The sequence below is a fragment of the Salvelinus fontinalis genome, chromosome 27 (assembly GCF_029448725.1).
Source record: "Salvelinus fontinalis isolate EN_2023a chromosome 27, ASM2944872v1, whole genome shotgun sequence".
NCBI lineage: Eukaryota > Metazoa > Chordata > Actinopteri > Salmoniformes > Salmonidae > Salvelinus > Salvelinus fontinalis.
Genome location: NC_074691.1, coordinates 25,740,656 through 25,752,799, shown reverse-complemented (window position 1 = coordinate 25,752,799; position 12,144 = coordinate 25,740,656). Strand labels below are relative to the sequence as shown.

Sequence of the window (12,144 nt, the reverse complement as noted above, 5' to 3'; positions counted from 1 at the left end):
CTTTCTCCTCTTCTCACATTTCAGGGTAGCTCTTTTTAATCATTCTCCATCCATTCTGGCTGTATTTGAAAGAAGTCACACCGGCAGGGGGTAGTATTAAAGAAGTCACACCGACAGGGGTTGTATTAAAGAAGTCACACCGGCAGGGGGTTGTATTAAAGAAGTCACACCGGCAGGGGGTTGTATTAAAGAAGTCACACCGGCAGGGGGTAGTATTAAAGAAGTCACACCGACAGGGGGTTGTATTAAAGAAGTCACACCGACAGGAGGTTGTATTAAAGAAGTCACACCGGCAGGGGGTTGTATTAAAGAAGTCACACCGGCAGGGGGTAGTATTAAAGAAGTCACACCGGCAGGGGGTTGTATTAAAGAAGTCACACAGGCAGGGGATTGTATTAAAGAAGTCACACCGGCAGGGGGTAGTATTAAAGAAGTCACACCGGCAGGGGGTTGTATTAAAGAAGTCACACCGGCAGGGGGTTGTATTAACGAAGTCACACCGGCAGGGGGTAGTATTAAAGAAGTCACACAAACAGGGGGTTGTATTAAAGAAGTCACACCGGCAGGGGGTTGTATTAAAGAAGTCACACCGGCAGGGGGTAGTATTAAAGAAGTCACACCGGCAGGGGGTAGTATTAAAGAAGTCACACAAACAGGGGGATGTATTAAAGAAGTCACACTGGCAGGGGGTTGTATTAAAGAAGTTACACAGGCAGGGGGTAGTATTAAAGAAGTCACACCGACAGGGGGTTGTATTAAAGAAGTCACACCGGCAGGGGGTTGTTATTAAAGAAGTCACACTGGCAGGGGGTTGTATTAAAGAAGTCACACTGGCAGGGGGTTGTTATTAAAGAAGTCACACCGACAGGGGGTTGTATTAAAGAAGTCACACTGGCAGGGGGTTGTTATTAAAGAAGTCACACCGGCAGGGGGTTGTATTAAAGAAGTCCCACCGACAGGGGGTAGTATTAAAGAAGTCACACCGGCAGGGGGTTGTATTAAAGAAGTCACACCGGCAGGGGGTAGTATTAAAGAAGTCACACCGGCAGGGGGTTGTATTAAAGAAGTCACACAAACAGGGGGTTGTATTAAAGAAGTCACACCGGCAGGGGGTTGTATTAAAGAAGTCACACCGGCAGGGGGTAGTATTAAAGAAGTCACACCGGCAGGGGGTTGTATTAAAGAAGTCACACCGACAGGGGGTAGTATTAAAGAAGTCACACCGGCAGGGGGTTGTTATTAAAGAAGTCACACCGGCAGGGGGTTGTATTAAAGAAGTCACACCGGCAGGGGGTTGTATTAAAGAAGTCACACCGGCAGGGGGTTGTATTAAAGAAGTCACACAGGCAGGGGGTAGTATTAAAGAAGTCACACCGACAGGGGGTTGTATTAAAGAAGTCACACCGGCAGGGGGTTGTTATTAAAGAAGTCACACAGGCAGGGGGTAGTATTAAAGAAGTCACACAAACAGGGGGTTGTATTAAAGAAGTCACACTGGCAGGGGGTTGTATTAAAGAAGTCACACTGGCAGGGGGTTGTATTAAAGAAGTTACACAGGCAGGGGGTAGTATTAAAGAAGTCACACCGGCAGGGGGTTGTTATTAAAGAAGTCACACTGGCAGGGGGTTGTATTAAAGAAGTCACACTGGCAGGGGGTTGTTATTAAAGAAGTCACACTGGCAGGGGGTTGTTATTAAAGAAGTCACACCGACAGGGGGTTGTATTAAAGAAGTCACACCGACAGGGGGTTGTATTAAAGAAGTCACACCGGCAGGGGGTTGTATTAAAGAAGTCACACCGACAGGGGGTTGTATTAAAGAAGTCACACCGACAGGGGGTTGTATTAAAGAAGTCACACCGACAGGGGGTAGTATTAAAGAAGTCACACCGGCAGGGGGTTGTATTAAAGAAGTCACACAGGCAGGGGGTTGTTATTAAAGAAGTCACACAGGCAGGGGGTGCTATTAAAGAAGTCACACCGACAGGGGGTAGACCTAGGCATTTACTTCTCTCTGGTTTTCATTTTATAACATCAAATGTGATACCCAGCAGCAGGTTCATGTTTATTGTCATGAGTCTTGTCCTGGAGGCAGAACTGAGTGATTTCACATTCAAAAGTCAAAATTGCAAAGTCAAAATTGTAAAAATGTGCTTTTTTGTATTAATTTAAGGTTCCACTTTTTTTTTTTTAAAGGTGCTATCTAGAACCAAAAAGGGTTATTTGGCTTTCCCCATAGGATATCTATTAAATAGATTCTTCAAATTTTGGTTACAGGTAGAACCGTTTACACAGAGGGTTTTACTTGGAATCAAAAATGGTTCTACCTGGAACCAAAAAGGGTTCTCCTATGGGGACAGCCGCAGAACCCTTTTGGAACCCTTTTTTCTAAGAGTGTAAGGTTAGGCATTAGGGTTAGCAGTGTTGTTAAGGTTAGGGTTAAGGTTAGGTTTAAAATCAGATTTTATGACTTTGTGGCTGTGCCAGCTAGTGACCACTCTGCAGAGCTGCCTCCAGAACAACATTCATGATGAAAAATGCAAACCTGCAACACAGCACCTCAATGGAATATTACTCAATGGAAAAAGTATGATTGATGTTTCCATTGATAGTACAGATATATTAATTTGAAGACAGGAGTGTATCATCATGGTTACATGTTATCCATCTACAGTGCATGGGTACGTGGTTCCTTCTATAGAAATAGAATGACTAGAATGGACCTTCCCATTCCATTATATTTCTATGGTGCCCTCCCTGTAGCTACAGTAAATTAACTGTGTGTTTACTGTCTGTTCCACAGACCATAGTTCGAGGGAACCGTCCCCCGAAGGATGCGTCCATCAATGGTCTCCTGGAGGAGTTCGACAGCATATCTGTGACACGTTCCAACTCCCTACGTAAAGAAAGCCCTACGGGCTCCCACCAGGCTGGGGCCCCCAAACCCGCCTCCCACCACCCCCACCCCAACGAGGAGAACGGCTTCAGCCACTATTACTCCCGGTACTCCTGTGACCTGGACACCTCCAGTAGGGACTTCTCTCTGGAGCCCTACAGGAAGGACAGTAAAGGCTTTGCTCCAGATGGTGACTGGGCCGTGGGGAGACACTACCGCTTCCCCAAACAGAACGGCCACCTCACCCACGCCACCCGCATCCCCTTCTACCCCGACGCCATGCCTCAGAAGGCCGATTACGCCAAGCTGCCTCCGGACTACCACACCTACCTGGAGAGCAAGGTGGCGGGGGCGCGCTCGGCCGACGAGGTGGGATCAGGGTCCGGGGTGGGCAGCGGAGGGGGGTCCGCCGGGTCCACGACAGGGGGGTACTACCGTGCGTCCGTAGGTGGCTCGTCCAGTCAGGACTACCGGGACGCATCAATGGTGGGGACGCCGTCCCGCACATCGCTGCACAGCGAGCAAATCAACTACCCGGACAGCGAGTGGAGCTACAGCGGCGTTTCCAGAGATGAGTACGAGAAGAGGCCCAAGTCGTCGTATGTGAAGCAGAACAGCCCCACGCCGGCCATCAGACAGCGCTCCAGGTCGGGGTCTGGCCTCCAGGAGCCCAACGTGCCCCACAGGGCCAGCGGCGTCTTTAAGAGTCCTCCTCAGACACACCCCTACAGCTCCTACACCTACCCACGCCTCTCAGAGACACTCACCAACTCACAGGCCATGGCCAAGGTACGTCTGGGCTGGTGTGTATATTTCCATGTGTTGGAAAATATGAATGCCAAGGTATGACACCAAGGGCAACATGTTAGTACTGTTATTTTCTACTATTATCAACATAATAAATAATCTAGTTTTGGTAATAATTTGGATCAGCTGATAAGTAATAGGCAGCATTTCCCTATGAAGTACCAACTAAACTGATAGGTTTGATTTGTTAGAATCCCCATTAGCCGACCACAATGGAGACAGCTGGTCTTACTGGGGTCCGACACATGAGACAATACAGACATTGCAGACATTGCAGACATTGCAGACATTACAGACAATACAGACATTACAGACAATACAGACAATACAGATATTACAGACATTAAAGACATTACAGACATTGCAGACATTGCAGACATTGCAGACAATACAGACAATACAGACAATACAGACAATACAGATATTACAGACATTACAGACATTACAGACATTACAGACATTACAGGCACAGACATTACAGGCACAGACATTACAGACATTACAGGAGTTCCATGCACTCATGTCTCTGTATAATAATGTAGGTTTCCTATCATTTGTTCTGGACATGGGGACTGTGAAAAGACACCTCGTGGTATGTCTGGTGGGGTAAGTGTGTGTGGCAGTGCTGTGTGTAAGTTCCAACACATTTCTCTCTCCTCTATCTGTGTGATGGATCTAGTGTCAGTAGTTAATCTACTGTTCCCCAGCGGAGGAAGGCTCTGCTAAGACACAGAATTACCTTTATGGGATCCACACTAGATTCAATTAACTCTACACGCTACGATAACACAGTTCAGAGGAGGGGGAAAGGGGAGGCAGAGTGAAGGAGGGGGGGGGGGGGGGTGTTGGCAGAGGGAAGGAGGGGGAGAAATGGAGGAGAGGAGGGAAGGAGGGGGGACAGAGGGAAGGAGGGGGGCCGGGGGAAGGAGGGGGGCCGGGGGAAGGAGGGGGGCAGAGGGAAGGAAGGGGGCAGGGGGGAGGAGGGGGAGAAATGGAGGAGAGGAGGGAAGGAGGGGGGACAGAGGGAAGGAGGGGGGCAGAGGGAAGGAGGGGGGCAGAGGGAAGGAGGGGGGCAGGGGGGAGGAGGGGGAGAAATGGAGGAGGGGGGGCAGAGGGAAGGAGGGGGGCAGGGGGAAGGAGGGGGGCAGTGGGAAGGAGGGGGGCAGAGGGAAGGAGGGGGAGAAATGGAGGAGGGGGGGGCAGAGGGAAGGAGGGGGGGCAGAGAGAAGGAGGGGGGCAGAAGGAAGGAGGGGGGCAGAAGGAAGGAGGGGGAGAAATGGAGGAGGGAGGGCAGAGGGAAGGAGGGGGGCAGAGAGATGGAGGGGGAGAAATGGAGGAGGGAGGGCAGAGGGAAGGAGGGGGGGCAGAGAGAAGGAGGGGGAGAAATGGAGGAGGGAGGGCAGAGGGAAGGAGGGGGGGCAGAGAGAAGGAGGGGGAGAAATGGAGGAGGGGGGGCAGAGGGAAGGAGGGGGGGCAGAGAGAAGGAGGGGGAGAAATGGAGGAGGGGGGGCAGAGGGAAGGAGGGGGGGCAGAGAGAAGGAGGGGGAGAAATGGAGGAGGGGGGGCAGAGGGAAGGAGGGAGGCAGAGGAAGAAGAGATAAACTGTCCATCAGTCTGATACCACAGTTCAGCTGACAGTGAGGGATGGGGAGGACAGAGGAAGAGAGGTAGGGAGGGAGAGAGTGGGACTGGGATAGTTTTTCATTTGACGTCCCAATTTCATGGCACAGGGTGTATGAGTTTATATATAAAATGATGCAATATTCAAGACTTTGTGCTTTTCAGATAAAATTATTCAACAGAATTCTTGCCACCAACAAAATGTTGAATATTTGGGGCATACAATCATGGCAGCTCTGCATATTTTGTTGAGAGGATACAGAATCAATAGACCATTTGGTTCTGGTATTGCCCTCAAGTAGCCTGTTTCTGGTCTCAGGTTCCGGAATGGCTGAAAAAGTATAACATTCATCTAAAATTTACCATAGAAGTAGCATGGTTGGAAGATTTGGAGCGACCTGGTCAGTAAATTACTAATATACTAATACTCTTAGTACAATTTTTATCTGCAACTCACAATCTGTGGATTCTATTTGATTAGATAGATTAAAATTGTATGTTAAACATCACAGCATAGTTGAAAGATATATGTTGTGTAGAAATCCGAAGAGGGTGGCCAGCAGAGATAGGCGGGATGGGCTGAGGGAAGCTGAGGGTTGGGATGTGGAACTGGAGTCAAGTGGGAGTGGAGTTGCTGGGCAGGGGATGGAATGACGGTCAAAGAAAAGTCAAAAATGAAGTCCAAATAACCCCCCCAAAAAGTTAGTTTGAATGAGGTTTTTTCAGGTGGTTGCGGGGCAGCTCTCGGGGAACTGTTCGGGGGTCTTGGAGGGTTGGTGGTCTGGCGGTTGGGATCTTGGGCCGGTGGCGAGAGAAGTCTTCTTTTGAGCTCCTTACTCTTTGACTTGTGAACTACAGATATACTGCAGACAAATGTTCCTATAGAAGAGCTGCATGGAGGGGAATTATAATCAGCAGCGTATTCTGTTTCTAAGTCAACGGAAAACAATGGGGTTCATTCATTTATTTAGTGTTCTAGAAGAAAAGACAAAGTCCTGATAACATCTAGAGAGCATGCTTGTATGTGTGAAGCGTACGAGGCCCAAGCAAATACCGCTCTGCAACTGCAAAGCAGTGCAACAGTGGAGTGGCACAGTACATATGGAGATGTGTAAAAGTGACTTTCAGGCCTAGACCCAATGGAGATGCCATAATAATCCACATTCTACAGCAACGTTCTTCACTTCTCCAAGTCCTGGTCCTGGAGAGCTGCAGTAATGTAGGTATGCAGGGCTTTGCTCCAAACCAGCACTAACACAACTCTTTCAGCAAATGTTTGAGTTTTTTATTACTCTGTTAAATTAGGTTTGTTAGTGCTGGGCTGAAGCAAAAGTGTGCACACCGTCGCTCTCCAAGCGCAGGATGCAATAACACTGTTAGAGTACGTGTGTCATGGGTGGACTGACGTTTCAGGAAAATTACATATAGGCTGGTCCATTTTCATCCCAGTGGGCCTGTTTAACTTGTTTCGGGGTTTTTTGCTCAAAATGATCATTATCTCGCTAATAATGGGGCCTCGAGGGAAGAAATGAAACAGTATATTAAAAATGCCAGGGCCGATTTTTGATCCCAGTTTATGTATCCTTTGTTGACCCTGCCGGACAAACGCCTGTGTGATAATCTGAAGGTGAATGACAGGCTTACATCCCAGTGCTGAAACAATGACCTTTCATTGAACTGTGCAGAGCAGAAGGATCAGGCAAATGTCTCAGTCACGACTCTCCCCCTCCTCCTTCTGTGTAGAGACTATATTCTGCACCTACGGTATTAATTACACCAGCGACTAGCCAATTATGCACAAATATAGGAACTAGTTATTTATCTATATATTCATCCTTCTAATACCTTTGCTGAACGATGTAGCACGAACAGAAAGTTACAACAAGATGTATTACACTGATGTATACATACATTTGTGCTCTGTGTCCGCTGAGGAGAGGAGACTTGCTGTAGTAGACTGTACATCTGGTGTTACAGTAGTACTGTATATGCTGATGCAAACCCCAGGATGCCCTTATGAAATCCACTTAACCTCCAATGCCTCAGTAAACACGCCGTCTGGGAAAATATTGCACACACAAGTAGAACCAGAAACAGTCATTTACAATGTGTTTTTTTTTTACAAATAACTTGGCTGTGATTGGGCAAGACAGGTTCTATATCTGGTCACACTTTATACACATAATCGTCCTATAATTTAAACAAAATTCACTACATGACTCACTATTTAGTTCCATCTGAAGAAGCAGGAGATCATCGAGGGGTATGTGAAAAACAGTCACAGGATATGTGTCGTGATGCGTGTAGATTACTAACATCGGTAGAAAAAAGATATAAAAACTAAAGCGTGTTGTAAGTGATCTGGAAGCTTAAGAAGCAGCATTCTCCCTGCCTCTTGGACCTTGTAATAAACCCACCTCTCTTCTCTCTCCCTGCCTCTTGGACCTTGTAATAAATCCACCTCTCTTCTCCCTTCCTGCCTCTTGGACCTTGTAATAAACCCACCTCTCTTCTCCCTTCCTGCCTCTTGGACCTTGTAATAAACCCACCTCTCTTCTCTCTCCCTGCCTCTTGGACCTTGAATAAACCCACCTCTCTTCTCTCTTACTGCCTCTTGGACCTTGAATAAACCCACCTCTCTTCTCTCTCCCTGCCTCTTGGACCTTGTAATAAACCCACCTCTCTTCTCTCTTCCTGCCTCTTGGACCTTGTAATAAACCCACCACTCTTCTCTCTCCCTGCCTCTTGGACCTTGTAATAAACCCACCTCTCTTCTCTCTCCCTGCCTCTTGGACCTTGTAATAAACCCACCTCTCTTCTCTCTCCCTGCCTCTTGGACCTTGTAATAAACCCACCTTTCTTCTCTCTTCCTGCCTCTTGGACCTTGTAATAAACCCACCTCTCTTCTCTCTCCCTGCCTCTTGAACCTTGTAATAAACCCACCTCTCTTCTCTCTTCCTGCCTCTTGGACCTTGTAATAAACCCCCCTCTCTTCTCTCTTCCTGCCTCTTGGACCTTGTAATAAACCCCCCTCTCTTCCTGCCTCTTGGACCTTGTAATTAACCCACCTCTCTTCTCTCTCCCTGCCTCTCTTCTCTCTCCCTGCCTCTCTTCCTGCCTCTCTTCTCTCTTCCTGCCTCTTCTCCCTCCCTCCCTCCCTCTCTTCTCTCTCCCTGCCTCTCTTCTCTCTCACTGCCTCTCTTCTCTCTCCCTCCCTGTCTTCTCTCTCCCTGCCTCTCTTCTCTCTCCCTGCCCCTCTTCTCTCTCCCTGCCCCTCTTCTCTCTCCCTGCCCCTCTTCTCTCTCCCTGCCTCTCTTCTCTCCCCCTCCTTGTCTTCTCTCTCCCTGCCTGTCTTCTCTCTTCCTGCCTCTCTTCTCTCTTCCTCTCTCTTCTCCCTCCCTCCGTCTTCTCTTTCCCTCCCTCCCTCTCTTCTCTCTCACTGCCTCTCTTCTCTCTCACTGCCTCTTCCTCCCTCCCTTCTCTCTCCCTTCCTCCCTCTCCCTCCCTCTCTTCTTTCACCCCCCCTCTTCTCTCTCCCTCCCTCCCTGCCTCTCTCCCTCCCTCCCTGCCTCTCTTCTCTCTCACTGCCTCTCTTCTCTCTCACTGCCTCTCTTCTCTCTCACTGCCTCTTCCTCCCTCTCTTCTCTCTCCCTTCCTCTCTTCTCTCTCCCTCCCCCTCTTCTCTCTCCCTCCCCCTCTTCTCTTTCCCTCCCACCTTCTCTCTCCCTTCCTCCCTCTCCCTCCCTCTCTTCTTTCTCCCTCCCCCCCTTCTCTCTCCCTCCCTCCCTCCCTCCCTCCCTTTCTTCTCTCTCACTGCCTCTCTTCTCTCTCACTGCCTCTTCCTCCCTCTCTTCTCTCTCCCTTCCTCTCTTCTCTCTCCCTCCCCCTCTTCTCTCTCCCTCCCCCTCTTCTCTCTCCCTCCCACCCTTCTCTCTCCCTTCCTCCCTCTCCCTCCCTCTCTTCTTTCTCCCTCCCCCTCTTCTTTCTCCCTCCCCCCCTTCTCTCTCCCTCCCTCCCTCCCTCCCTCCCTCCCTCCCTTTCTTCTCTCTCACTGCCTCTCTTCTCTCTCACTGCCTCTTCCTCCCTCTCTTCTCTCTCCCTCCCACCCTTCTCTCTCCCTTTCTCCCTCTCCCTCCCCCTCTTCTTTCTCCCTCCCCTCCCTGCATCTCTTCTCTCTTCCTGCCTCTCTTCTCTCTCCCCGCCTCTCTTCTCTCTCCCTGCCTCTCCTCTCTCTCCCTTCTTCCCTCCCTCTCCTCTCTCCCTTCCTCCCTCTCCTCCCTCCCTCTCTCCCTCCCTCTCTTCTCTCTCCCCCCTCTCCTCTCTCTCCCTGCTTCTCTTCTCTCTCCCCGCCTCTCTTCTCTCTCCCTCCATCACTTCTCTCTCCCTCCCTGTCTTCTCTCTCCCTGCTTCTCTTCTCTCTCCCTGCCTCTCTTCTCTCCCAGCCTCTCTTCTCTCTCCCTCCCCCTCTTCTTTCTCCCTCCCGCTCTTCGTCCCTCTCTCTCTTCTCTCTCCCTGCATCTCTTCTCTCTCCCTCCCTCTCCCTGCATCTCTTCTCTCTCCCTCCCCCTCTTCTCTCTCTCTCCCTCCCCCTCTCCTCCTCTCTCTCCCTGCCTCTCTTCTCTCTCTGCCTCTCTTCTCTCTCACTGCCTCTTCCTCCCTCTCTTCTCTCTCCCTCCCTCTCCCTGCCTCTCTTCTCTCCCTGCCTCTCCCTGCATCTCTTCTCTCTTCCTGTCTATCTTCTCTCTCCCTGCTTCTCTTCTCTCTCCCTGCCTCTCTTCTCTCTCCCTGCCACTCTTCTCTCTCCCTTCCTCCCTCTTCTCTCTCCCTGCCGCTCTTCCTCCCTCTCTCTCTTCTCTCACCCTGCCTCTTCTCTCTCCCTGTCTCTTCCTCCCTCTCTTCTCTCTCCCTCCCTCTCCCTGCATCTCTTCTCTCTCCCTCCCTCTCCCTGCATCTCTTCTCTCTCCCTCCCCCTCTTCTCTCTCTCTCCCTCCCTCTCTCTCCCTCCCTCCCTCTCTTCTCTCTCCCTGCCTCCCTCTCTTCTCTCTCCCTCCATCTCCCTCTCTTCTCTTTCCCTGCCTCTCTTCTCTCTCCCTGCCTCTCTTCTCTCTCACTGCCTCTTCCTCCCTCTCTTCTCTCTCCCTCCCTCTCCCTGCCTCTCTTCTCTCTCCCTCCCTCTCTTCTTTCTCCCTCCCCCTCCTCTCTCTCCCTCCCCGTTTCTCTCTCCCTCCCCCCTCTCTATCCCTCTCTCCCTCTCCCTGCCTCTCTTCTCCCCCCTCTCCCTCCCTCTTCTCCCCCTCTCTATCCCTCTCTCCCTCTCCCTGCCTCTCTTCACCCCCCCCTCTCCCCCCCCCCCCCCCCCCCCCCCTCTATCCCTCTCCCTTGTCTTTTTCTCTTTGAATTCAGTCATTGAACAAAATCCCCCTTTATGTTGTGAGCCAGTGGGGGTATAACAGTAGACAGCACGGGGACTTACACACACCACTCCTCCTCCTCCTCCTCCTCCGTAGCAGCAGCAGCAGCAGCAGCAGTGACAAATTGATGCTGCAGCACTTTCTCCTTTCTGCAGCCTCCGCATAAAAACGGCCCAACGATGTTCCAGCGCAGAATTCAATTTCCCAGTTCAGTTGGGTTGTTGATTACCTTGCCAAATTCAGATGAATACGCATTTAACTAACATGGATCAGGAGACCCTTGGCTGACAGCCAGCCGCCGGGGCCCACCAATGAGAGGGTGTCTGGAGAGTAGTCCATCCCTCCTGCAGACAATAAGGTGCACCGCCCTCCTCACAGTCATTGATTAAACAAGTCCACGCCGCATCATTATACCTCCATCTACCCAGCCCTCCTCCTACTCTGTGTGTGTGTGTAGGTGGAGGAGTGTGTGTGTGTAGGTGGAGGAGTGTGTGTAGTGTAGGTGGAGGAGTGTGTGTAGGTGGAGGAGTGTGTGTAGTGTAGGTGGAGGAGTGTGTGTAGGTGGAGGAGAGTGTGTGTGTAGGTGGAGGAGTGTGTGTAGGTGGAGGAGAGTGTGTAGGTGGAGGAGAGTGTGTGTGTATGTGTGTGTGTAGGTGGAGGAGTGTGTGTACGTGGAGGAGTGTGTGTGTGTGTCAGAGAGATTCTACATTTCAATGTTTCCCTCCTCCACCACTGGGAGTGTGTGTTCAGGGGGGGAGTGTGTGTTCAGGGGGGGGAGTGTGTGTTCAGGGGGGGGAGTGTGTGTTCAGGGGGAGTGTGTGCTTGCGGGAAGTGTATGTGTTTGCTGGGAGTGTGTGTTCAGGGGGGGAGTGTATGTTCGGGGGGAGAGTGTGTTCGGGGGGGGAGTGTGTGTTCAGGGGGGGAGTGTGTTCAGGGGGGAGTGTGTGTTCAGGGGGGGAGTGTGTTCAGGGGGGAGTGTGTGTTCAGGGGGGGAGTGTGTGTTCAGGGGGGGGAGTGTGTGTTCAGGGGGGGGGTGTGTTCAGGGGGGGAGTGTGTGTTCAGGGGGGAGTGTGTGTTCAGGGGGGGAGTGTGTGTTCAGGGGGGAGTGTGTGTTCAGGGGGGGAGTGTGTGTTCAGGGGGAGTGTGTGCTTGCGGGAAGTGTACATGTTCGCTGGGAGTGTGTGTTCAGGGGGGGAGTGTGTGTTCAGGGGGGGAGTGTGTGTTCAGGGGGGGAGTGTGTGTTCAGGGGGGGAGTGTGTGTTCAGGGGGGGAGTGTGTGTTCAGGGGGGAGTGTGTGTTCAGGGGGGAGTGTGTGTTCAGGGGGGGAGTGTGTGTTCAGGGGGAGTGTGTGCTTGCGGGAAGTGAACGTGTTCGCTGGGAGTGTGTGTTCAGGGGGGAGTGTGTGTTCAGGG

General features: G+C 51.1%; 1 protein-coding gene across 4 annotated transcripts in view; it reads left to right on the top strand.

The window, feature by feature from the left end:
- Positions 1-12,144, top strand: part of LOC129825351 (serine/threonine-protein kinase PAK 5-like) — a 119,789-nt gene that overhangs the window by 94,266 nt on the left and 13,379 nt on the right. For all 4 annotated transcript variants that reach the window (XM_055885385.1, XM_055885382.1, XM_055885383.1 and 1 more), the window contains one exon: positions 2,802-3,683. In XM_055885385.1, the coding sequence (XP_055741360.1) occupies positions 2,802-3,683 (882 nt within the window). The remainder of the gene's footprint in view (positions 1-2,801; positions 3,684-12,144) is intronic.